This window comes from Paramormyrops kingsleyae, chromosome 1 (assembly GCF_048594095.1).
Source record: "Paramormyrops kingsleyae isolate MSU_618 chromosome 1, PKINGS_0.4, whole genome shotgun sequence".
Classification (NCBI taxonomy): Eukaryota; Metazoa; Chordata; class Actinopteri; order Osteoglossiformes; family Mormyridae; genus Paramormyrops; species Paramormyrops kingsleyae.
This window is the reverse complement of record NC_132797.1, coordinates 72,769,140-72,796,109: the sequence shown is the minus strand read 5'-3', so window position 1 is coordinate 72,796,109 and position 26,970 is coordinate 72,769,140. Positions and strand designations below refer to the sequence as shown.

Sequence of the window (26,970 nt, the reverse complement as noted above, 5' to 3'; positions counted from 1 at the left end):
CCCCCCCCCCCCCCAGAGTCCCTACGTCACCCCTCGGACCCCTTCATGAAGCGTGCACACAGCTGATCAGCGAGACTTCACTCTTTGCACACTTATTTTGGCTGCGAACCGTGCAAAAGAGATTTTAAAAACAAATTCCCATTAGAAATCCCCATTAATTATTTACTTGTGATATAACATATTTAAAATTTGCAGGAAAACAAATCTATGGAAATTTGTTTGAAAATATTTTGGCCACCAAAATGCCCTGTAGAGGAATTTTGGATTTGTTTTGTCAGCTAATTATCTAGTCACTTGTGTGGCCCTGGCCAATTAGGTGCACCGCAGTGAAAAGGTGGAAGTGACAGTCACTATAGTACTGAGGAATGGCACTCAGATGTCACGCTGCTGGCCTTCCCCATAGCAGCTTTTAGCACTTAGCATTTTGCTATGAACCATGCTCCCTCATTAAGTGGAAAAAACAACCCAAAGCTGCGTGTGAAGGCTAAAGTCTACTGTGACGTGCCTTAGCCATAGTTACAGGGCTCGTGGGAGATTTACTTACACAAAATTGTTTTGAGAGTAGAATGAAAAATGATTGGTTCAGAGAGATAACCAATCAGATTGTCGAGGAGGTAGGACCAAAATATCTAATTGGTTGGTTCCGCCTCCTCTAGATGCTTGGACCCACCTCCTGAACAATCTGATTTTTGTGTAAGTAAAACTCCCATGAGAGCTTACAGGGCTCACAAATGAAATGCTAGATGACACCTTGAAAGCAGATTATGTTTTGTCCTACATATACGTCTCCCACTTCCCCTATGATCAGTGACTCCCAAAGGATGGATGGCCATCTTTGCTGCAGGTTTGATTCATTCCTGGCCCTGTTGGTTGGCTGCCCTATCAGGTGTCCACCTTGCCATAAGTCCCTTCCGGAGCTCTGTAATGTTTTGGGAAGGCTTTTAACTGCAGAGAGTTAAAAGCATACTTGCGACATCCCACGTTCTTCACAGTGTTCTCCCGTCGACAGCCCTCGCTGGGGGGGGGGGGGGGGGGGGGCAGGGGGGCAGGTATAGAGACAGATGATAGCAGGTGAAAAAATAAAACAACCAAACCAAATAGAACTGCAATGTTATACACAGGGTTGCAAAACAAAATCTTAGCATGGCAGCCAGTACTGATGCAAATGGTCACATGACTGAGATAATGGTCACATGACTGAGATAATGGTCATATGACTGGGATAATGGGCACATGGAGCAGGAATTGGGTGAGTGAGGGTCTGGGGGAGCAGAGGAACCTCAAAAGAAATTTTGCTATTTTTATTTCTCAAAGCAATCAATTTAAAAGGCCAAAAACAATACATGGCACAAATAAACACGCACAAATGGGTCATCTTTACAAATGACCCATTTTATAAATTTATAGATATTATTTTTCTGTAGATACTTTTTGTGACAATGAAATTCATTTTACATGATATATATATATATCACAGAAAAACAACATTGAAAAACAATTATATACTTATGGCATAACATTCGTATTTTTGGATACCTGAAAACCAACAGACAAATGTATCTTATCTGTTGTCCTGCTACATTTGAAATTCATTCAAAAAGGCTGATTCAAGATCAAACTGCACAGAATCAGAATCATGCAGTAATAAGATATATACCACCACATAGACAACATTTACTATTAAAATATGGACTCTTTGCAAAATAAAGCTATAGATCAATAAACGCTTTCTTAGCAATATTTGGACAAAATATAGATACAAATACCACTTTAATTCGGATCAAAACAAAAAGCAGAGATTTTGATTTTCAACCAGTCCCTGTTACATTCTAGATATTGAGATACAAACTTATTCCTCTAAACCAGGGGTCTCCAACTCCGGTCCTGGAGAGCTACTATCCAGTAGGATTTCTATCCTACTTGGCTTCTGATGAGCCACACCTGCTCCTGGTATTTACCTGAGAACAGCTGTGGCTCATCAGAAGCCGGGTAGGATAGAAAACCCACTGGTTTTTGTCCAAGTAGCTCTCCAGGACCGGAGTTGGAGACCCCTGCTCGAAACCATTTTTTTTCTTTCTTTTTGAGCCCAGAGTAATTGGTCACATGCTGGTGACTCCATTCTACAGCTGTTGTCCAGAGAGGATACGTTCTAGCATTTTTGACTGTGGAATTTTCCATCACCGAAGCCCAACATTCCGGACAGAAAGCCAGCGGATGCTGTCAGGTTGGGGGGGGGGGGTGCTAATGCCAATGCAGTGCAGAGTCACACAGGATGCTTGACACTGATCAAACAGGCTGGTTAAAAACCTGCACCCCCACACACCTGGGTTCTACACTAATGCCGTTCTGCATATATCAAACCAGAACACCTTGAAACATCCCCTCCACTGGTTTACCTTCCTAGCAATTCCTGTTTGCATTTTTTTAACGTCTCACTGAAGAGCCAATTAGTCAGTCACACTACTGTTGTACTGGGTTTTCTGTTATATTTGTTTTCAAAGTAATATGTCAGCAGGGAATTGCAATTTCAACAAAACAGACAGGCATTTGTAACACTGGTAACACACTTGATGCTGACTTGATTATGTTAATAACAACTAAACACTGTGTGTGTGTGTGGGGGGGGTAGTTTTGGCTAAAGTGATGTGAGAAGTTAATCTGTGTGACACTTAAAAACACGTTTTCCTCTCACCCAGAATGTGGGGGCAATGAGGCCACAGCCTAGTGTTACAGAGTAGCCGGGCTGTACCTTATACGGTATTATTACGCTCAAATCAAAGCAACAAACCCAGGATCCAAAATATATTTATACTTTGGCAGATCAAGGTGTCGACTATGTGTACAATACACACAAGACATGTTTGTGATGATATCTGACGCACTCCAGTTCCAGCTTAAAACTACACTGCCGTTTTGACAGAAAAGTCATGCTAATCTCCCTCTCGCCGCTTGCTTGTGCCTCCAGAAGGCCTATTGTAGGACTGATCTGGCCTACAAAGGAGCACTCAACGAATTTCCTGAATATTCGAGCAAACGAGAAAATCACATCATGATGTAAGTTGTAACTGAAGGTGCTGCCAACTTTTCTCTGCTGTGTGACTCTCAGATTCACATTTCGCATTTGTGGCCTGCGATTGCATTTTTATACTCCATGCCCTTCACATTTTCTCATGGGTGACTCATTATCCAGTAAACACTCCCCCTTAGACAGTTAAACTGCATACAGTATGCTGCATATGGTGTTTATATTTGGAATATAAGCTTACAGGTGCATACAGTGCATATCATACAGAAATGAGTCATGCAAACGGTGTTTAATCTACATAATTAGGCACTCTTTCTGGAAATCCAGCGTAAACAAACACCCGCTATATCTCATCTTGTGTGACATACCACGCTAATGGAAACCTTACGAAAACCAAGGCGTAAAACTTAATCTCAGCTTCTTGTAGCAAAGTCAGAGTCTTCCTCCTAACCCGTGAGAAAAACCGGACTGACAGTCAGAAAAAGAGCTTGGTTTTGGCTGTTTTTGTATCAAAACGCAGAGGGAATGACCACCACAGTGGCCACAGAACGGAATGGCTTAAAGTATGTTTAGAAAACCAACTGAAATATCTATGTTCAGCTGGATATGCTTGTTGCTTCTCACTTACACTTCAAAGGTCTCTCGTTTCTGGGGTACTCAATAATTGTCTTGGAAATTAAAGTAAGGCATTTGTTGACAGTGTATTGGCATAGACCTTTACACCTGTGCACTGGGTCTGAGCACTGGGTCTGAGCTATTCACAAGAAGCAAGCTTGACAGAGCAGGTAAGTATGGAAATCATCTGGGTCATATCTTTCTCAGATTGTTCTACTATACAGTTAGATCTCTGAGATTAGATACACATTACTTAATAACTTAGTTTGTATAACCACTTTCATTTTGATTTACTAGTTATTAGTGATGGACAAAATGATGCTTCACAAACCATTCGATGTATTTTTTAACCCGACTAGATGGTGCTCTTGGTTTGCTTTGAGCTCTTTTTTTGAACATAGAGCACCATCTAGTGGAGTCAAAAAATACAGCAATTGGTTCATGAAGTGTCATTTTGTCCATCACTACTGGTTATGTATGTTTCTAGATGCATACATAGCTCAGCTTCATAATAAACCGATGGGCTCAGATTTACAGGCTAGCCGCCCTCCGTCCTGACATGGAAATGCAATTCTGGGCCAACATACGATACTCATGTACGGTGCCTTGCCGAGAGACACGAACGACTCTCAAGACTCAGAGCGTGCTGACCGACCGGTATACCTGACAGGCACACGGACAGGAAGGCCAGTGGCCAGACTGACAGTCAGACAGAATGGGAGTAGGCAGCTGAACTGGCAGGCGGGACGAACAGCCCTCAGTTGTAGCGCAGCTTGCTCAGCACGTAGACCGCGCTCAGAAATAACAAGACCATCAGGAGATTGGGGCTGAGCGCCAGCAAGGGCAGGGAGTACAGGAGGCTGGGGTCTAGGTTGAAAACACGGATGGGCAACAGGCCACTGAGGTTCTTCTGGGTGACCCCCTCCCTGGTGCCAATGCTGTGGGGGGAGAGGCATTGGGGTGGGACCACAGGAGACGGCATGGAACAGAAACATGCAAAAGTGGTAGCAGGTTTGGGGAACGCAGTGTGGAAGAGAAGTAAAGTGAATGGAATTATGGTTACCGCGGCGAATACAGTACATTGTAGCGTGAAATAATATTTAAGGAAATGGTAAACAAACAAATCGGGATAGAGCAGTGACGGACAGGAACAATGTCAATCAAGAAAAAACAAGGAAAACAAGCAATAATAAAGGAAGCAAAACAGGAAGTAAAACAGAGAAAGTAAGTAAAGCAGAAAAAAATGAGAAAGAGGGATGATATGATACAGAGAAAATTACACAAAAATTTCTATAGTCTTTGGAAAAGTAAAAAGATCAGTATGAGGAAACATTGACATAAAGGGGGACCAGTGGGAGTGTGGAGGACGGGGGGGGGGGGGGGGGGTGTATCATGCAAAGGAGTCATGCATCTTCCCCGCATGCAACAGTTACAGAGTCACCCTGGGCAGAATTTCAGATTATTCTGAGAGCACAGAAAGGTCCCGTAATTCCTTTTCCCTCCCTTGCAGCCCCAAGGAGGCTGATCACTGTCTGAAACTGAGCATCACGCAAAAGCAACTAGCAGGACCAGAGTCGAGTGAGTCACTCTGGCGGCGCAGGGCTGCCTGTGAACCCGGGACGGCAAGCTCTGTGCATAAGTCTGAGTCGGGATCAATCAAGCAGTGAGTCTCGGGGCAGATGGTGAGAGATGACAAGGTAGCGGCTAAACAGCATGACATCATCTTCTGAGAGGAGATGGGGGCTTTTCTCAGCCGCTTTTCATGGCCTCCAAACTGGGAGTTTTAACAGGGGGCCATCTACCCCCACTGAGGAGTGTGATTCAGCCATTTCCTCCCCCCCCCCCCCCCCTATAACGTTCCACAAGCAGCGTGTTAGCGTTCTGGGGGTTGGAGATGGAAGTAAAATGGATGGAAACATTCTGTGTGATCTGGCTGAATGGGCAGGATGTCGGGAGGTGAAGAATGGATCTGCAGGAGGGTGACAGTCTTCACGCAACTCAGAAAGGGCATTTCAACTCAAATAATAAGAAAAAACACATGAGTGTAGGAGTGCTGTTGCTTGGATCCCTAATGATAGTGATGGACAGCTGTGTGACTTCAGATTAACTCCATATCCCTGTCCACCTCCCTAAAATGTGTGTGAGACACGTATGAGCTCGTGTCAGCGTGTTCTGCGCAGTAAGGACGCGCAGCTGTGACCATCTGCAGAGCTGCCTGCCTTTTCAATCACTTTTCCTCTCAGACCTTCAGATTCTAAGCTTACATGGATGTATCAGTCTGGGTGACCATGATTTGGCATGCGGCACTCGGCATGGATTTTGCAGATGATGGTGGAGGAGGAGCTGATGTTGAATTTTACATATACACTTTAAATTTTCGACAGTTTTCTACAGTCGTTCAACCTACCTACGCATGCAGTCCAGGACCTGTGCGAAGACCTGCGGCGCCATGCCGTGCTCGTGCTGCAGGATCAGGCACTGCTCCAGCGTCACCGACATGGCTGTGCGGTCTTTGGCGCTCTTGCAGCTGGTGAAGCGCACGCCGTTCAGCCGCCGGCAGATCTGGAAGCGGGCGGCGCATGGACAAGGTCACATGACCGCATGCTCACAGACGCTAAGTTTCTAAATATACACTTGGACGCATCTGTCAGTGGGAGTAGCGCTCAGCGTGGGAGGACGGGCCCCCACCTCAGCGGCCTGCCACAATATGTCCACATTCTTGTTCTTTCTGACGCTGACGTTCTGACCCAGGAACCGCAGCAATTCTGGCAAGCAGGTCTGGCTACGAGACCGAGGAAGACCTGCAGGGATGGAAACCATGGGAACTGCTCCTCACTGCTACTGTGACTACTACTGTGTGGGGTAATAAGCATTACCCAGCCACAATGATAATAAAGGCATTCTATTCTAAATTCAATAATTTAAATTGGGTCAGTTTATCTCCTGATGAATATGTTTTGATGGGTGTGAGAGAGACGGTGGTGTAATTACAGTCTTCAGGTAAAACTTCCTTAAACTGCTCGTAGTAAGAACTTAGTCGAGTCAAACTCTCAGTGTTGACAATCTCCTGCAGAGACGTGTCTCCGAACCTGTGGAAAACACCCAGCAATAGAGGTAAAGAAAAGAAAGATCCATATTAGGTCAGTATCCATACAAAGATCGGCCAGAATTTTAAACCCTTGGCTTAATTTCAAACCCTTCCTCTCTGTCACACCAAAAACTGCTGTCACGTTCACTATGATAGCGCACGACTGTGCATTTTTTTGTGCACGAGTGAGGTAAAACAGTAAAGGCGAGAGCGTATCTCGTGTGTGAACTTGCAGAGCTCGGCCACACACGCACGCGCCCCCAGCCCCCGCCGGCTGCCCCCTCACTTCTCGGCCAGCGTCTGCTGCTCGTTGATGCCCACGTTGAAGAGCACCGGCTGCACGCGCAGCAGCATCCCGCTCTGGATCTCCCGTGGCAGCGCGTCGAAGACGGTCCCCGGCAGAGGGACGCGCACATTGAAGCCGTCGCGGTTCCCGGTGATGACGGGAAGCATGTCGGGGCTGGACATCGAGGTGGCCGGCGTCACCTTGAAGGTGACGTTTCTCAGGTCCATGACCCCCACATTCATGTCCTCCAACATGGCCAGCTCTTCTCCTGAAAGAGATGCCCTCAGCCTGACTCGGGTATCCACACCCCAAACACCCTCACGGACTGCACAGACCCAGAAAGCACCCCGATAAGCGCGCCGTGGGGCCGTGTGCGGTTACCGTAGGTACTCAGCAGGCTTTCGAATTGCGCCAGCAGGCCGATGGTGTAAAGCTGCCGCAGAAAGCCGTCGTCACGGAGACAGTTCCTCAGTTTGATGATGAAACCGCATATGAGAGCCGTTAGCTGGAGAAACGACATCGAAGGCAGCATGAACCTTTTGGCAGGTCACATTAACTAAGCGAAACAAGCAGCCCGTCCAGCTTCACATTTCAAAAAGGGTCACAACACGCAACTACAGAAGCAGCAGTAATCAGCCGATCTCTAACATCTAATTCTGCTGCCGCTTCCAGCCATTACTGTACAGAGTTGTTCATTTATATTGAGCTGTTTAATACAAATCTGCAGGAAGTAGAGTAGATGTTAACAAACTGAACACATCATTGCTGTCCGATAAAAAACATGCATCTCCAAAAATCCATTATTTCAGGACTGGGAAAAAAATGCATTTTCTCAGAAACTACTTTACACAATATACCTAAATCAAAGTAATCAGACACACTTAGTACCACAAATAGACACCTGTCTTTATACACCCGTCAGTGAACAGTTTAATGTTTTAAATGGACTTATGTGGATTGTTGTCAGTGAGGCAAATATGTCAGCATCTGCAAAACACAAACTAATGTCATATTATATTCACAATTAACAATAATGTTAGCTAACTATCTAGCTATCAACGTTAAGTAGTTAAAATTAGTGATATAAAGTAATCCATACAAACCACCATCAAGAATATAAATGCTAACTAGCACAAACATATATACTAGTTAAATAGATGACTTCATAAAACCTCTTTTCATTGGTCAATTAGATGTCAAACACTATCAGTAGACAGAGGAGAATGGGCGTATTCCATCTATGGTAAGAAGTCACAATCGTCAAAAATGAGACATACACAGATTTCATTGGACAGCAATCACATGACCTATGGGCTGGACCAACAGTCAGACACATCTGTTCATGGACCCCATTTTTTCCACTATGCCACCTGCTGTCTAATGAGACCCAGCAGTAATGAATACCCAAGCTCCCTCTGTCAGTCTGTGTGGGTACAGACCGTCTGGCAGAAGACCACATCGCGGCGGTACTGCAGGCTGAGCGCCGTGGCGATGGTGGGGGCGCTGTCCTGCATCAGCAGAAACACCATGGATTTCTTGGCCTTGTCGCTCATCATGGCCACACACTCTGTCAGTGTGGTGAGCAGTGGGTAGAGGGCGTCGCTCCACTGGCCTGTGGGGGCGCCGGCGAGGCACACACATGTACAGAGGCACATTTACACAGCATAAAAAAAGACACATTCAAACACTCAATCCACAACCCATAAATTTGAACCATTAGCTGTCCTATACATAATATCTTACAAAAATAGACCAGTCTGTTGAATTTATCGAAAGGCACTGTTCTTTATTTCCAAAACCACTGCGAGATCACAGAGAGACCACAATTGCAGTGACCTAGACCTGTGCTGCTGTTGATCTCTGAAGCAGGAGGAAGGGGTGGTGTCTTACCTGGGGTGGCTTCTTCTGCATTGGGGCTGCCATCTAAACAGGGTGGGGGGGCAGGGGGGGGTGCGACAAGCCTGGTTAGGAGGAAGCCCTACAGCGAAGGGTATTAGCCACCCAAAGCTGCCACAGACACTGGGAGCAAACAATCCGACTGACTGTGCTACTTGCAGAGGTGGAAGGTTCAGGTCCCGAAAGTACAAATCCAGACCAAGGTTTTGTTTCGACCAACCAGTTGAATATAGAGAGACACAGTCACAGAGTGCACAGCTGGTGCTACTTTCTGGGCATAAACTTTCCACCTCCAGCTACTTGCCAGTCAAAACCAATGAAGGATACAAGCAGGAGAAGCTCTTCTGCAGAACTATCGTGACAAAAATCAAAGGGGTCCGAGACGGCTGCCCCGTCCTCCTTCCTGGGGCCTGGCACACATTACCACATATGGACCAGTGGGTTCAAAACACAAACTGCTACGTCCTCCTTAAATGATCTCAGACTGAAATCTTACTTTTCATTTTTAGATGTCCAGACACACAGGAAGCAGGAACGAGAATCGAGTAGCCCTGTGGCAAACATATACATGCACCAAGCCTAGGATACGCTCTCTGGTTCATCGCTCTGGTCACATCAAGCGGGAAGCGGCTGGTAGCTTCTGTCAGCCTGGTCATATTGACCTAGTCGTGCTGTGACACACCAGGCTTGGTCTATATTACAGTAATATGGTATCCCGTGGAATTTTGGTAATACTACAAGATTCCCCCTTGCTTGCTTCCTGTGCTCCCCCCTATTTGCTCAGTGAATTTCATCACCAAGATGAAATTACCGGAATAGAAGTAATGAAAGTACCAGAATAGTGCTGCTTTTGAAAATACTGTCAAAATACCATATACTGTGGTATAACGCTTGGACGTTATGACACAGTGAAATATTAGATGCCGCCAAGCCTGCAACACACACTGCACGCACTGCAACACACACTGCACACACTGCAACAGAAAATGATGGAAATCTGTAGCAGTGAGATCAACTGCAGTCCTTGACTGGGTTCCATATACCAGCACTGATGCCAGTGTCCTTCACGCAATGTTGCAGGAATAAAATCGGTATCAGAGAGATACGTTTTCATAGCACTGGTGTTAAAGAGCAAAACTGGGGACCGGCTGCACTTAGGACCAGCAAAACAAATTTGGAGGCATTTACAGGATCGTTTTTCAAAAAACATGATCTAATATCTGATTGAGCTTGGGATCGTACAGTTTTTAAAAACCCAGTAGCACCTGTCTACTGAGCCATCGTCTACGCTGGCGGACGGCAAATCGATGATGCTTTTTAAGTAAGAGAACTCTTGGCGTGAGTTTGTACAGCAGAACGCGTCAATCACTAATGGATAAACAAAAACCATGAATGAGAGAAAACAGGGAAAGAAAGTGGTCAACAGGAAGAACAAGAGGAACTAGGTGAGAGGAGACCAATTCAGTTTTTTTCAATGGTGAATGACAGGCTTGGCTGAACGTTTAATGGCTGCTTTGCTAAGTATGGGGCTATGGTCTCTCCTGTCATTGGCTGACATGCTCATGCCCAGTGATGTCATCAATATGGGACAGCATATTTAACAAGGAGAGTCTAATCAAGGTGGCCATATCCTGTCCTGGTGATAAGCCAACAATACTTGTTTGTCAAAAACGTTTGTCTTCAGAGATATTATTATATATCTGTTGTTCTGGCTGGATTACGCATCTCTCCAAGTTCTTGACAGAGAGATTCAAATGAAAAACAAAGGAACCAACAGAGTGAAGAAAGATGTGGGGGGGAAAAAAAAGCCAGCAAACCTACGACTGATTTGGCATGCGGCACTCGGCATGGAGGGTGGAGGAGGGGCTGATGTGGAAGATGGCAGTGATGGTGACTCCTGAGATGATTCCTCCATGCTGCCAGGGTTAATCCAGAACACGCATGGCCTCTGGTTACCTGTCTTGCTGGCACCACCTGACTGTTCACCCTGGAAGACCTCCTCACTGCTGTCACTCCTCAGTCGCTCCCTCTGCAGGAGCTTGTCCACACGCTGGATGATACACTCCAGGCTCTTGTCCACATTTAGCCACACCTTCTCCTGAGGGATCATGGGAAAAGCTTTGGATTTATATTGTTTTCTAACTGGTGTCTATATGTGGTTTAAATTACGACCAACTGCATTAAGCTTATGCCCTATGACCCCTTGATCCCTGACCTTTGACCCAACTCTCTTTACCCATTCCTCCTCATGCCAATTGACATGAAGCGAGGTGCGACTGGTCCGTCCTGCCCACTTGGCCAGTAACGTGTCCTGGTCATTGCGCAGAACCACCTGCTCGGGTTCGGCGCCGGTCGGCGAGGCCTTGGAGGCGATGTACTCTGGCCGGGCTGCGTTCAGCGCCTGGATGGCGGATGCCAGAAGCTTGCAGTCACACACTGTGACCAGCTGCCGGGTCTGGGCAAGCGGAGGGAATGAGACAGCCATGATTAATGGGACGATGCGTCCCAAAGCGAAGCGTGCGGTGGATGTGAAGGTGCTGGTGGACAAAGGCCCAGGCAGATCATGAATGAAGCGTCTATGCCCTTAGGTGGACTGGGACTGCGCATCATTAATTACAGACTGCCATGCTCTGAGGTATGTGCAGTGTTCTATCCTGAGCTCGGAGGAGACGCCCCAAATTCATTAAGGGGACGGTGAATACCTTATCAGCCAGGATGGCCAGGGTCCTCTCCAGGCCGTTGGCGGAGCGCTCCTTGGCAGCGCGGGAAAGTCGCTCAGCATAGTAGCTGACCTGCGTCTTTAGCGTGTTGATGTGCGCGATGATCTCCTTGGCGCGGACGATGTCCTGCGGAATGTACACCATGGACTGGGATCCGGCCATCGCACTGCTGGAACGGGGTGGGGGGTGGGGGGGGTGAGTGAGTCAGACAGGAGAAGAGCCCCTACACACACAGAAATACACCGGAGCAGAACATGACATACACATGCACACGTATAAGCACTGAGGTACACCATCGTCATGGAAACCCGGGGTTTTCCCAGGGGAGACGCACAGTTTGACACATGGCCACCACACATGGCAAGCTGGTGAGGAGACACACTTCTTCATGCGCGTGAAACACACCAGTCGGAAATGGCCAAAGAAAAGAATCAACGATAGAAGGCAAGAGACTCACCAACCCTCCTCATAAAAGCTTTATAAAAAAAACAGCAACAACAAAAAGCAATTAAAAAGCCATCAAACTAATGAGCAGCCTGAGACAACGGCCCCATCAGAACAATTACAGAGACAAGGAACCCGGTCTGTGGTTCTACATGCAAGAACTTCAGAACCAAACACCACGAGGGCTCACTGACGCCACAGGGCTCGTCGAGGGGAAATCAGCAGTTACCATGAGCACATGACTGGATGCTTAGCTGATTAGATTAAAGGAGAACAGGGTTTCGGATCCCATCCAGGAATCAAGATAACTTAAATGTTATGTTAACAAGGCTTATGATGGCTGCCAAACAGGCTCCCAGAAACCTGCTGTGATCCTACCAAACAAACCAAGCATAAACTTGTGGGTGTGTTGTTGGAAAACAGAGTACAGTGTGCTGAGCTCTGTGAGGCTTGATGCAGACTCAACAGAGAAACCATCCAATAAGAACAGCACAGTGCTGTCCCCTCCCCCAGATAATATAACCAATCAGCAGCCAATGTGGAATGTGACGCGGCCAATGACTGCAAAATTTCAGCTTCCATTACATAACATGTTATCTGCATCAGCAAATCCCAACGAACCGGAGGATGCGGGGAGCCGCTGTGCTAACAAACGCAGGACTGCCAGCTGCTGAGGCGGAGATGATAACGGGACAGAAACAGACTTGAATAGCTAGCCGTTGCCATAGCAGCCAGTTGCTAGGGTAGTGATGACAGCTCATTAGTTTATTAGGCTATCAGTATAAAAACCGCAGCCTAATGAACGCTTACTAGTTTGGTGTACAGATAAGAGTGTGGCATGTTTTTTGTGTGTCAATCTGCAGTTTGATGCCCAATGCGGATATTTTGTAGAGCAAATTAAAAAACATACTATTAGCGAAGCACATAAACATACTTTCCTTTTCATAAGGAAAGGATTCGTCATGAAAAAGGTAAACTAAAAAATGGTAATGCAAGCAAACGCAGCCAAATATTTAGAAAAGCAGAGAGGAATCCAGATCGGCAGAACAGCAGGAAGGTTGAAGTGGGGCGCCAACGCCACAGCTCCTCACAGATAGGCATGACCTTTGACCTCTGACCCCACTCCCGACTTACTGCCGCCTGGCCTCCTCAAACTTGTTGATGATCCTCCGCAGGCCGCTGTGCTTGAAGCCCTGGCAGTGGGCCGCAGGGGCCCCGATGGTCACCACGTCGTACGTGTGATCTGTCAACGCAAGTGGCCAAGATACAACAAACGACAGGAGGCCTGTGGGAGTGACCTCTCTCCGGGGGAGTTCTGATGACCACTGATTTATGGTGGAGGTCATCACATGAGGCATGAACTGTTTGCCCCCCACAGACTGGACAGTCTGGGTCCTCATTCTGTCCTCTAAAGAAGGGCAATGAATAATTATGACACGGAGCACTAATCTGTACTTTAAGTCGCTTTGGGAGTTCATGGACGGGTTTTTCAGTGAACCTGCGGTTTTCTGTTTGTTCATGAATATGCATGAATGTGTGGAGTGCCAGTATTAGCATTAAGGTGCTAAAGTGAGCGGCTTCAGGGAGAAGAGATGGAGGTAGAGGTGACAGTGAAGACCAGGACTCTCACCCGAACCCGACTCATCCTGCACCCTCATTCTTTGCACATGGAGGTTAGTGGGAATGAACTCCAGCTTCTTCTCGGCCTTCAGGTTGCTGGCTTTGAAGGAGGGTCCTTGCAGGAGAGAGTGAAAGGGGGAAAGAGAGAGGAGAGATATCGGGGTAGATTGAGATCAAAGGTGACCAGTTAGATGGAATATAGATCAAGATCAACCCATGTGGTCATGACGAAATCTCAGCACTGACCCTTGTACTCATGTAGGTTATGGATGGTCTCCTGGTAGTTCAGGATGATGGTCTGATATTGAGTGATGATCTGTTTGCGCAGGTTCTCCCAGCACGGAGACAACTCGCCCAGTTCCTCCAGCTCGCAGACCCTGAGACAGACATGTGCTCCTTGGGTCTCCCAAACTCCCATCGCTGCCCCGGCCACGTGTCCCCGGCCATGCTGCCGTCTCCGGCTCCTTACCTGGCGGCGTCCTCCTCCAGCAGGAGTTTCACGAAGTTCCGGGGCACGGTGAGGGACAGCACGCTCTCCGCCATCTGCTCCAGGACCCGCAGGTGGTTCCCATCGGTGGTGGGGAAGCGGTACATGCGTGACATAGTGCCCCCGAACACTGGGCAGGACAGGGGTGAAGCACGGTCAAGACAGGATGGGCAAAGATGCGTGAAGGTGCACAATGGAGGGAGAAGTATGACCCCAAACTACTGGGCCACTATTTTATGGGGCAATTGATACAAGAGAAAACATCGCCTCTCTGTTCGGTGTGGAAAAACACACTAGCTGGGTTTATAAGCCTTTAGGACAGGTGTTTGTGTGCCGGTTCTCCAGCCTTTCCAGTTAGCCAACACCTCTATACAAAGTACCAGTCAAACGTCTGGACACATATATTGGAAGTAATTTATTTTTCAACAAGATAGCGACCCTGAGCACACCATTTCTTGTGAACAAGGAAGGAGGTGGAGTGCTGTGACAGATGACCTGGCCCCCACAACCCCCCGACCTAAACCCTGTAGAGCTGGTTTGGGATGAGTTGGATTGATGAGTAAGAGCAACCTGTGCCCAGAAGTTGTGGAAACTCCTTCAGGACTGCTGGAGAAGCATTCCAGGTGGCTACATCTGGAAACTGTCTGACAGAAGGCCAAGAGTCTGCAATGCTGTCATCAAAGCAAAAAGGGGCTGTTTCGAGGAATCTAAAATCTGAGAAAATGTTCAGATGTTGGACACCTCTCTTGGTAATTGCAATATTAAAACTGCAAATTTTCTTGAGGCCTTTTGTTACAGGGTGAGTAACGCAGCTAAAATAGAGACAAATGTATTAAAAACAGGTGTGTCCAGACTTTTGATTGATATTGTACATACTTTTTCACACATTTGTCTGCTGGATATAGCAAAATCCAGGACTTGAACCAGGAACCTGAAGTGTCATTCTGGGGTATTGAGTACCATTAGGTTCTGCTGTCTATGCATTTCCTATTTGCCATGAGTGTCCTGCTGGCCCTGGATTTGAATCAGCATCATGGGAAATCAAAGGTCTCCATTTCATAGGCGCAGATAAAGAGCAGCGGCACTAAGTGATGCATCATATTACCGCAGATGTCAATGTCTCCAGTAGGCTGTCATTTAGGAAGACTGTCCGAAATGACACTTTGAAATACAGGACCAAGACTGGGCCCCTGTTTACTTGACTATCAGTGAGACAGTGTCTCTGTTTGGTCCTGATTGTCATGTGATATAAAGGCGGGAGGGGGCAGAGGCGGAGCTGCGGTACCGGATTTAAGTAGGGTGTCCTTGCACAAAGAAGCGTATGTAGGTCTGATTCCCACAGACTCTGTCAGGCTCTCATCCACAGGAAGTATCATCTAGAGGTGGAGGAAGGCACTGGTCACTGTGAGCGCCAAAGCAGGAAGTGATGGCCGTTTGCACTGGTCACTGTGAGCGCCAAAGCAGGAAGTGATGGCGGTTTGCACTGGGCGTGGCCACGGATTCTCACCTTCCCATTGATGGTGTCTGGCAGTCTGGCCAGAAGAGGCCTCTGGTCCCTCTTTTCTTCCAGCCCCCAGGCGATGATGGAGATGTTGCCCACACACTCTCTGTCTGCTGACCTGATCGGGTGAGATCATCTGAATGGCCGACAGTCAGTGAATAAGACAAGCTGACCGCGTTGGCCGCCTCATCGGCCGTGTTTATTTCGCTGCCTCTGATCAATGTCGTCTTAGACAGGGAGAGTGACCCACCTGCCCCTTTTAACTGTGAAGGCAAACAAAGTTGCTCCAATCAGTCCATTTAGACCTGAGATCCATGTGGTCTAGATGTGGGGGCTTTTCATTATGTTCAAGGCTGTAGCCAGGATTTTTTAAATACTGAGGTTAGAAGTGTTCGCCCATCCTAGGTGTGCCCCAATGAATCATGGTTATTGAAGTAGCAGAAAAAAATACCGAGGACTTGACCTCAGTGTCATCAATGGTAGGTATGGGCATGGTGACGTTAGAGACACACTGAACCTTGGGCAAAATGCCATCTTCCTCACATCAGATTTCCCAGCACACTAGTCCTCGAGTCCCTTGATTTAAACCAGTTTTTCATTCATAAAGACAAAAATTGTACCCGTGATAGTTTCTATCCTTGCAGGTAAGTATTCCTGAAGACTTAAGTGCAAACTCACTTAAAGATGGCTTTCTCTGCTTTAATTTCACAAAGAGCCTAAATCCTGGTTGCCAGATTTGGAGTTAAAGCCAGTAACATGATACAAGACTTCATATTTCATTGCAGGAGCTGTCATTCGGGCTGCTGGTGTCTCTGGCTGCAGAATGGATAGGTTACCATGGTGATCGAGGGGGGGACCTCTTACCTGAGCGTCAGGTGAAGTCTGTGCTGGGGGTCCTGCAGCAGTTCCTTCACCGTAAACACAGCAGAGCCCAGCATGTACATCTGGGAAGGAGCGAGTGGAGCACTTAGAGAGCACACAGCAGGCCTTAACGACACACCACGTGAACAACAACGGCAGTGAGAGGCCATATTTCCACGTTTACCGTTCCCTGAGCGCGGTCCTTGACATCGTAGACTGACAGCTTGACCTGCGTCTGCTGACTGATGAGGGAGTCCTGGAAGAAGGCGATGCTGCTGAGGAAGATGGGATTACTGGTGCCCTGCAGGGAGATCATGGATTGATAGGCAGGGGTCAAAGGTCAAAGGTCACTGGCACTCTTCAGGAATAACAGTACAGCTGCAGGTGTTTTAGCTCACCTCTGTGATCTCCGTCTGGGCGTGCTTGGTCCAGAAAGCCTGGGGGGGTGTGGTGCAGCTAACGGCAACAAAACTGTTTGGTTTGCGCTCTAGAGCAGGAGTTGTGAGCTCACTACAGGCTGGGGGGGGGGAGAGAGACAGATTACCACCAACTTACAGCAGTGACACACGTAATGACTTCAAAGTTAAAAATAGCACAATTCATAACAAAGCCAAAATAAAAGACCCTTTGTTTTCAAACTCATACACAACTGGAACGGTGTTTTTCATTAGCTAAACAGTCATTATTTGTGCGAACCCCACCAGACCCACTAAACAGCTGAACCTAGAGGAAAACGAAAGGTGGGAATGTGACCATGTCACGTTAACTAAACAGAAATGCTTTTAAACCTGGCTGCTGGCTGTCAGATCTGATGCGGGAAAGCGAGGGTCTCAGTATACTGCCTGACAGGGACTTTGGGTGAGAGTGAAGTTTGGTTGGTTTAAGAAGAATCCTCCTGAAATCAACTTCACTTCATCAAGACTGGTGTATTTCCCTTATAAACACTGTCTCAATTATGCTAAACACGGAGCAGTCAATCAGCAAGCACTGGACAAGAAGCTAAAGACACTATGGTCTTCACCCACAAAGTGAGAGTCGGCCATAGCGTGAGACTCCAAACCTGCTTCCTGCACGCGAAATTGTCTGACGAACTATCCCATAATGCACCACTCACCCAGGCTGAACTCCAGCACAGGCTCATCAGGATCCTGGCTGTTTCCTAGGAGACGATGAGGACACAGTTATGATCCTACAACAGCTAAATCAGCATCCGGCCACCAAAGAAGATCAATGGGCAATAGAGACGCACAGAACCATAAAAACAAAATCTAAATGTGCCTAAATAATCCAACAAAATGAGTGGATAAATTTGGACAAATTAAATAACAAGCATATCGGCACAGGATCTAAAGAGGGCTGGTACTGAGAATAGATAGTAGGGAAGAGTTTACTCACCTGCCAGTGTGAGCCCCAGAATCTCGGAGGAGAGGTCAGTGGTGTTGGTGTGGTACATGGACCATGGCCGCTGGCGGGGGCAGCGATCTCTAGCAGACATCTTGGCAACGGTTGGGCGGTCTCACTAGGGGCGGGGACCACGCCCCCCGTAACCTTATTCAGTCAGCCTGGTGTTTCCTGGAGCATAAACAAACAAATATGTCCAACGTGGGTGAGCAACACCAGCCCGGAGTTCGGCCCCCTTCATGCCGCTCTCTCCAGCATCCTCCCTCTCGTCTTTCCTGCTCCATTGCTTTTCGGAACCCTGTACCCCCTAGTGGCACCGGCGATCGGGATCTTGGGGATGCCACAACACAAAGCTTAAAATCAGACTCAGATTAAATACAGACTTCCTGACTTAAACGCTTATATCAACATTAAACATGCTGGGAACTGTAAACCCTGGAGCAGCTCGTCCTGGTACACTCGCTCATTCCCATATAAACAGGACATTTTGTTACAAGATAATGCTAAATTATCTTGGCTCCTTACTCACAGGTTACCTTCAAGGGACCTGCAGTCTTTCCACTACTTACCACCAAGGAAAGATTATTTTTCACAGGCTTTAAAAACACTGGGAATAGGTTTAGCTTTGCTAATGATGTTCCTTGGCCAAGTTTCAGTTCTCTTTCATGAACTGCCTGATATTTATGTTTACTGTCACTATCCAAGGGAAGCTTGTTCCCTGAAGCAGCACAGGGCAGCCATCACTGCGTTTACACGACACAGATACATAAATGCTCGCATGCGATTTTAGATGATCAGAAGTCCTCTTCCGGCGTGAGGAAGATCGCAAGAGATCATTTATTTTTCAGCATGTCTGGGTCTTTCTTCTTTTGGCCTGCATTATTCATTGCTGGATGGTAAAACAGATTTAAAATCAAATGGGAAACGCAGGGAGAGACAGGGAGAAAGCATTTCCTCTTGTATTATTCATACTAGAAACGGAGATGTTGCTAAATGGCTTGTGTGGGACGTTGTGAGCAAGAATCCGAGACGGATTGATGCGTAAGAGCCTCTCACGATAAACAGAGCATTAGCCAGCTAATACTCCATGTTTATAATTCATATTCATCATCTCTATTTTTGTTTGTTTGCTAGGTACTTTATTATAATAGTAGAAAATTAGCAGTATAACTGATTTATTCATGCGTTGAAGATGTTGACAAAGGTTAACTAGGTCTGGATGGAATTTCTTGTAGGACTAATGACCATTTCTCAGGTGATGTGAATACTGGAGAGCAGGATCTGTCAGCAGTCAAATGGACTTTTATCTCCAGACACAGACCACGTCAGCGACTGCTGCACGCCTACATCTCAGGACAGCTGGTGTAAATTGCTTCAACCGCGACAGAGTCTCTCATTAGCTGCTGAACTTGTCAGGACATTGTTTACCTAGGTGAGAAACCTCCATGATGGTTCTCCTTCTGTTTATCGACATTTAAACATAAAGGCATCATGATTGGAAATGAGTCAGAGTGGGAATCTTACTTATTACAGACAGATGCTGTGATGTACAAACGTACAGAGTTTTGTTGTACATGTTCAATGACAATAAGGATATTCTATTCTATTCTATTCTATTCTCCATTGTGTTGCTAGGTATTTCACATGTCTGACTGCCTTGGCTCATACTCTTCTGTCAGCAGGGGCGTTGGAAGGGCAGGGATACCCTGGCAGACTCAGGGGGCCCGGCCCCTTACAAGGGCCCCTGAATATGTAAAATTATACAGAAAATTGGACGGGGAGGCCCTAAGGTGACATTTTATCAAGGGGCCCAGAATTTCCAGTTACACCCCTGTCTGTCAATCATGTGGGCCAGCTTGAACATAACACACCTGTACTTCACAGTCATGTGAGACATTATGACATGCCCGTGCTTCACAATTGACTCTGAGGGGATGATGAGAATTACAAAAACTAAAAATCAGCAACCTCAAGGGGGCACAGAGACACCCAAATAAAACGCTACCAAGGCATCAGAAGTTACAACAAACAGGAGACCAAACGTCGGGGTCGCTGTGTAGCGCTGAGTCATCTTCCATTAGCCAGCTCCCCTTCACCCCAACCCAGCCTGTGAGTGTCATGATGATGGATGAGCACCAGACAGACTTTACAGAAACATCAGGCTTCAAAACCAACTGTAAAAATGAGTGATAGACTGATAACATCTCCGAGAATTTACAATTCCCGCTTACCATTCAATCTGGACAATTCAAAAAACCCCATTTAGGTGCAGAGAGCCATCATTTATGGGCGGACGGAGACGGCTTTTTACAGTCTGCTGGTGAAGTGTGTTTGCTTTTATGAGAAGCTCCACCATCCACATCTAAAAACTGGGCCTTCAAGGGCCAGCTCTCCTCCTGCAAAATCTCATCATCTTCAATTCTCCCAGGTCAAGTCGAGACCACAGGCCTCAGCCTCCGATGTCTGTCACCATGGGAACCACGGCAGATGAAAGAAGCATGAAAGATGTGGATGGGAATATGTCCAGAGGGTTGAAGAACAGTGTGACTCTCGCAGGAACTTCATCCGAGTTCTCTACATGCACATAAAAAGTACCACCAGTACATATAGGCACGAGCAGTGCACAACGCAGTGTTGCTATGGTAACTCTCATATGCCACATGTGCTGGTCTATACAGTTCAGAATGTGGGAGCAGAGGCGTGGTGGACTGTTCTGGATGAAGATGGGGTTGACATAGAACAATGAGCATGGCCTGTTAGGAGCTTAGAGAGAACCAATAATATTTCCACTGCCACCATGAACTTAGCTGATATACCCATATACCCATGATATACCGAGCTGATATGCCCATATACCCATGATATACCAAGCTGATATACCCATATACCCATGATATACCAAGCTGATATACCCATATACCCATGATATACCAAGCTGATATACCCATATACCCATGATATACCGAGCTGATATACCCATATACCCATGATATACCGAGCTGATATACCCATATACCCATGATATACCGAGCTGATATACCCATATACCCATGATATACCGAGCTGATATACCCATATACCCATGATATACCGAGCTGATATACCCATGATATATACCCATGATATACCGAGCTGATATACCCATGATATATACCCATGATATACCGAGCTGATATACCCATGATATATACCCATGATATACCGAGCTGATATACCCATGATATATACCCATGATATACCGAGCTGATATACCCATGATATATACCCATGATATACCGAGCTGATATACCCTATACCTGCGCTGATATGGCCTTACTAGCAGTTGAACCGAGCTGGATACGTCACCACCATCTGATCGGTCAAACTGCACGGAGATACCAGTGTTCTGCATAAGAAAGAATTATCTGAAGCATATATTCTACCTATCATTCATTATTTGTAGTATCGCACATTGTGACATACTGATACATTACTGATAAGTCAAAACCTGAAAATTTCCAACCACCTATTTAAAAAGTACTATAGAACAGCTGAACGGAATGGATTCGTAATGCCAATCTACGCAAGCGAATGCTAATACCGCTAGCATCTGATGTTAACATTAGACAGGGATTCTTCAAAAAAGAAATAATAAGATGGTGATTCTCACAGACTTGTTAGCGGACATTAGCGCATAGTAAATTACGATGTACACCATGTGAACTGTATATAAGTGTCTTCAGCTTTACGTCATTGTCACTCTACAAACCCGGCAACGCCTTTACCAAGCCGACCCTTCTGCAGTGGAAAACCAAAAGTGAGCGGGAAAGATACTGGAACTGGTCTCTCTTTGTAGTGTGGCCTGGGTATGGCTCGGGTCCTATATGCCAGTGGAAAAGCACCTTAAAATGGCTTCCTAAGAAGTGAAAGGGTTGCGTCACTCAGGATCTCCAGGTGCTCGTTAGGGAAATGAAACCTATGAAGACAAGCGCACTCTCAAGGGCCAAAGAACCATCGACTATCCCTTTAGTATCAGGAGAGTCAGAAGAGATCTGATTGACATTATTTAATACCATGACCACAAAGACTGATTAAATGCACAGAACATCTCAGCAGGGGAAACCTTACATGGCCAGAGAGGGTGCAGTGTTACACATGAGGTAAATTAAGGGTTAGGATTAGGATTAGGGTTAGGGTTAGGTTTGAATGAACCACCATTCTAATTTCTCATGGGCTCATATGAGCTGCTTATATTCTTCCGATGGAGAGCTCTGAGAGGTGTTTTACTGATGGATTTATACGATTTTATTTGCCATAATGCAGTCCTAAGGCTGTAATCCTAAGAGGGCTCCTGCTAGCATACCCTGTACCCCTGTACCAAGCAGTATACCCGTTTCGGGTACTCGTGCACTCTTACAGCATCTATTTGGTGAGCAGAGTGTCAAACATGATTTGGATGGCTTTTCTGGTGAATCAAAGGCCTAGTCAGCTCTTCCATGTGTGGATCTTTCCAAAAACTCCGTCCAGAAGGCGAAGAGCGAGTCACAGCAGGAGACATTGATCGCAGCTCCCCAAGCACAGCTCCTGTCTGGGGGTGGGGCTTCAGAAATCTATCGACATGTCATTCCCATATGCACCCTGTTCAGATTAAATTTAGAATGTTCACTCAGTATTACCTAATAAACATTTCTGTCTTAGTATTTGCTATACTAAGTATATTCACTTTCTTACTCAAATATATTAAGAAAAATGGATTATAATTTTCTAAAATCATGCTGTAGCCACTTACTCAGTGCTGGCACTGGGATTGGTCACTCTGAGCTGACATGGGATTGGTCACTCTGAGCTGACATGGGATTGGTCACTCTGAGCTGACATGGGATTGGTCACTCTGAGCTGACATGGGATTGGATGGTCTGAGTTAACATGGGATTGGATGGTCTGAGGTAATATGGAATTGGTTGGTCTGAGCTGACACGGGATCTGTTGCTCTGAGCTGATACTGGTATTGGTGGGTCTTGAGCTGACACGAGATCTGGACTGAAAATTACAGTGCATCGGACGATGGCTGAGTGCATAACTGTATTGATGTGGGCATTTAGCCCAATTTCTGACTGTTATTGATACAGAAAATGTGATGCAGCCGTTTTAGGTACATTACCTTAAAAGTGGGCCATGGTACCCAGCTCAGCATTTGCATCCCACTGTACTGCACTGATCTTAGTGAGCTTTGCCTGCTCCGCTGCCCCAAACTGGTTCTTTCTCCCGACCGATTATGAGTGTACATGCTTTTTTTTATTATGGATTGCTTGATTAACGGAACTCACAGCCTGATACCAGCACCGGGATATTTTCATCTTAAGGCCCTGTCCAGGAGGAATCACTGGGCCCACATGAACTGATGATCTGGGCCTGGTACCAGTGCAGGTGTTTGGGTTTTGTGCCCGTGTTGGGTCACAAACCATAACGAGCTAGGAAATTCTGAATGAATGACTGGATGAATGATAGCATGTAGCTTATACTCCAGCAGCACTTCTGGCCAAACGCACATTTGTGGATATTCCAAGCAGCGCCTCTCAGGGTAGCTTCCTCACTAAACAAGAGCGCAGGTGACCTTCAGGTGACCTTCAGGTGACCTTCAGGTGACCTTCAAGTAACCTTTAGGTCCTGTAACCATTTTTCTACCTGCCGCCTATAACTGGAACCTTGCTGTCCTTCCCTCTTTTCACTTGACTTCCTCATTATGGCCTCTGTCCCTGAATCTGACCCCCATGACATGTACAGCAGTACATGTGAAAGGCCGATGCGCATCCAAAGAGCTTCCAGTCACATGATCCCCACTCAAGCACAATTTAGGCTTCCATTTCCTTCCATTGCCCAGCCCAGGGTGCTCATGTGAGTGTTCATGCCATCGAGCTGCGCTTCTCTGTGTGAAATACGGGGCCAAAAAGGTTACCAGGGCCACATGGCGGCAGTGAGCGTCACACGGCTCGCCGACGGGCCACCATCTGCTTAGGAAGCTGGATATGGGCCGGTGGTTCTGTATCCTGCATGAGCGATCTGGGTCCGTGTATTTATGTGAGCACTGTGGACAGAGGTGCATGTGTGTGGCTGGGGGAGGGCACTCCCAGGCACTGGCGGGTTCGAGGGCACTCCCAGGCACTGGCGGGTTCGAGGGCACTCCCAGGCACTGGCAGGTCATGGGCACTCCCAGGCACTGGCGGGTTCGAGGGCACTAGCAGGGACTGGCAGGTCGTGGGCACCCGCAGGCACTGGCGGGTCGTGGGCACTCCCAGGCACTGGCGGGTCTTGGGCACCCCCAGGCACTGGCGGGTTTGAGGGCACTCCCAGGCACTGGCGGGTTCGAGGGCACTAGCAGGGACTGGCAGGTCGTGGGCACCCGCAGGCACTGGCGGGTTGTGGGCACCCCCAGGCACTGGCGAGTCGTGGGCACCCCCAGGCACTGGCGGGTCGTGGGCACCCCCAGGCACTGGCGGGTTGTGGGCACTCCCAGGCACTGGCGGAGGCGTGACCACTGTGTGTCTGAAGAATGCGGTATGTTGCCAGCTCTTTGCACTTGTCTGTTTGTGTTTGACAGCAACATGGCTGCGTCGGGGAATGCAAACAGCACAAGTCCGGGTCAACGGCACGATTTCTCAGACTGCTTAACCTGCTTTGGCCTCAGGGCACATACAGAGGCTCAGACAGAGTCCAACAGTTTATGTCTGTGCGTTAGCATGACAATGTTTATGTATACATGTGTGGCTAAATGAAACTCAACACTAAAGCACTGTTACCTATAGCATCCGACCATCCTATCAGTGTCCGACCGCTTATCCAGCACAAAGAGAGCCTAGAACCTATCTCAGACAGCAGGGGAACAGCCTAACTGGGACGCCAGTCTATCACAGAGCCACAACAACCTTGCGCTGTAGATTTAGACACTGAAGAATCCTCTCCTAAATAAATAACTTCCTATAAAGTCACCACCCGCAGACTGAATAGCCCGGTAACGCTGCACTGCTTCTTCCAGTCCTCATAAACCGAAAATGACAAGATGATGCTGGCAATGATGACAAAGCCTCACCACTTGGTTCTAAGACTGGACAGCTCCCCCCAGCAATAAGGATATTGATTGAGGGGGAGTATAAGCTTCAGGTATCTCATCAGAATGACATAATCCACGTGAACAGTGTAGCCTAGCTGGATATCTGCCTTATAAACTGTTTTGCATGACTAGAGAACTAGACCCATAAAAATAAACAGCTGTGGGGTCAAGTGTGAAAAGCGGTTCTGCTTTTGTACCGCTGTGTATATCACTTATGCCGAGTCTTTGCAGGAGAAATGGAAATTCGTAGCGTTCTTGGCGTTTAAGTAGCTAGGTGAGGCCACAACCCAAAACTACAGTCAGATACTGAAGCGTATACTGAAACAGCCTATGAAGAAGTGGCTGCAACATCTGCCCGACATTGTGAAAGTCCGTGGTGCACCCATCCCACACCTGGCACTTCGGTTTGGTTGAAGAACAAACAATAATTTACTTTCTCATCTCATCACCTTGAAAGTGACGTGTTTGTGAATGTAAAGACGTTTTTAAACTGTGTATAACGGGAACATCTTCTGATTGTACGCAGGACTTTATAAACACAGGTTACAGCTTCTGCACCCTACGGACTCACATATAATGATGCACACACGATTAAATGGGAAGTACAAGTAAAAAAAAAAACCGCCAACAAGTTGAACTGAATATATCAGTATAAAACAAGTGAGGCGTTTTCATCTTATTGCATGATGTCCCTATAGCTGGTGGACTCTGCAACCAAGAATATAATCATCCATATGGTCTTTAACTGAATCGCCTTCTGGGTCGCTTTTAACGGCCTTTCGGTTAAAAAAGGGCAGTTTTGGTATCACACCCGTATCCGCATAAAACCCGTAAACACATCATCTCTGCCGGAGCTCTTCCACGCGCCAGCATAGCGGTGGTTAATGATGAACTAATTACACGCATCCTCCCTACCTTTGCATAAAAATGTCTGCAGCACTTACACGTCATCTTATATATCCAACTCCTACCGTAAAAATCAGTTATGGACCATGGTATGGTTTGATGTGCAATCCCTGTCGGACGCATAATTAAAAATGGGGACTACACTATAGAGGTCCAAAACAACAACCGCTATTACGGTAAATAAACTTATAACCATAACGGAATCGCAGCTGTTCCTTTCACATCTTATGCCACAATTGTCCAAATCTCTACTAATATGCAATTAATCATTTATTACACACTAGGATTTCATTGATCTGTGCCTGCAAACAGGAATGAAATACACTTAAATGCACTTACACTTTTATCGTGCACCGCAACAATCCGTGCTGGCTGTTCAATGCGATGCTGTGAATTCATAAACGGGACATTTTTCTAATTCTTCCTTTCTGTTTACGTCGAATCGCCTCTGGTTACTGCCTTGGTATATCACAATCTGACGTAAGAACGTAACAAAGCTGTCGCCAAACCGTCCCCCACCCATTCCCTTCCTCCCCCTTCTTTCTTTCGTTTAGTCCGCAATCAGAAGCAGCTTTAGTCCTTCGCGCACAGACGCAGTGGCAATGCAATTAAAGTTACTGTCTGAAGCAGACCCAAGCGACTAAAACGAATGTATTTACATCATACGCATTTTCCCACAGCGTGCACTTGTCAGAGATCAGCACAATAATAATTTGAACATTGCCTCCCGCTTTATAATGTCTTTTAGCCGTACTCTACATTTTTTTTTCAATAACATGAGCCTGCTCAAACATTGCATTTACTATAATTTAAGACTGAAGTGCAAGTTTCACCCTAGGTGGTCACTAATGAAACAGAAAAATATAGGCTGTCATTGCTAGATGTTGCGATCTTAATATAATCGCATTTTTTGTGTAACAGTTATGCTGTTATTGCAAATTGGGAGCAGGATGGGTTTTCCCAGGGATACCATGCGATAGGGTATATATTTCTCCCAGGAGACGGACCTCAGAAGCGATTCACTGTGCCTTCA

General features: G+C 46.7%; 1 protein-coding gene across 5 annotated transcripts; it reads right to left on the bottom strand.

Moving 5' to 3' along the window:
* On the bottom strand, positions 1-26,827 carry LOC111857105 (inositol polyphosphate-4-phosphatase type I A-like). Of its 5 annotated transcripts, none has more exons than XM_023837823.2 (24): positions 26,277-26,819; positions 17,939-18,115; positions 17,658-17,702; positions 16,942-17,060; positions 16,728-16,844; positions 16,547-16,626; positions 15,689-15,800; positions 15,467-15,557; positions 14,164-14,311; positions 13,941-14,071; positions 13,705-13,809; positions 13,209-13,317; positions 12,088-12,105; positions 11,613-11,799; positions 11,147-11,365; positions 10,732-11,008; positions 8,905-8,937; positions 8,454-8,626; positions 7,396-7,519; positions 7,015-7,282; positions 6,632-6,729; positions 6,329-6,441; positions 6,048-6,202; positions 1-1,015 (listed from the first exon to the last, which is right to left on the bottom strand). In XM_023837823.2, exons 2-24 carry the CDS (start codon positions 18,036-18,038, stop codon positions 883-885), a joined length of 2,955 nt encoding a protein of 984 aa, XP_023693591.1. In that variant the 5' UTR covers positions 18,039-18,115; positions 26,277-26,819; the 3' UTR covers positions 1-882. The 5 variants fall into 5 exon arrangements, with proteins under 5 accessions (XP_023693591.1, XP_023693753.1, XP_023693837.1 ...); XM_023837985.2 differs by having other exon boundaries at positions 10,867-11,008; positions 26,277-26,739; XM_023837907.2 differs by lacking the exon at positions 1-1,015 and adding an exon at positions 2,027-4,578 and having other exon boundaries at positions 10,867-11,008; positions 26,277-26,827.
* Positions 26,828-26,970: the final 143 nt, after the last annotated feature.

Coding starts and splice junctions, on each gene's coding strand:
- LOC111857105 (XM_023837736.2), bottom strand. CDS start 18,038: ATGTCTGCTAGAGATCGCTGCCCCCGCCAGCGGCCATGGTCCATGTAC. Junction 15,558..15,688: donor CAGACACCATCAATGGGAAG/GTGAGAATCCGT, acceptor CTCCACCTCTAG/ATGATACTTCCTGTGGATGA. Junction 4,579..6,047: donor GTCCTGGACTGCATGCGTAG/GTAGGTTGAACG, acceptor CTCCCCCCACAG/CATTGGCACCAGGGAGGGGG.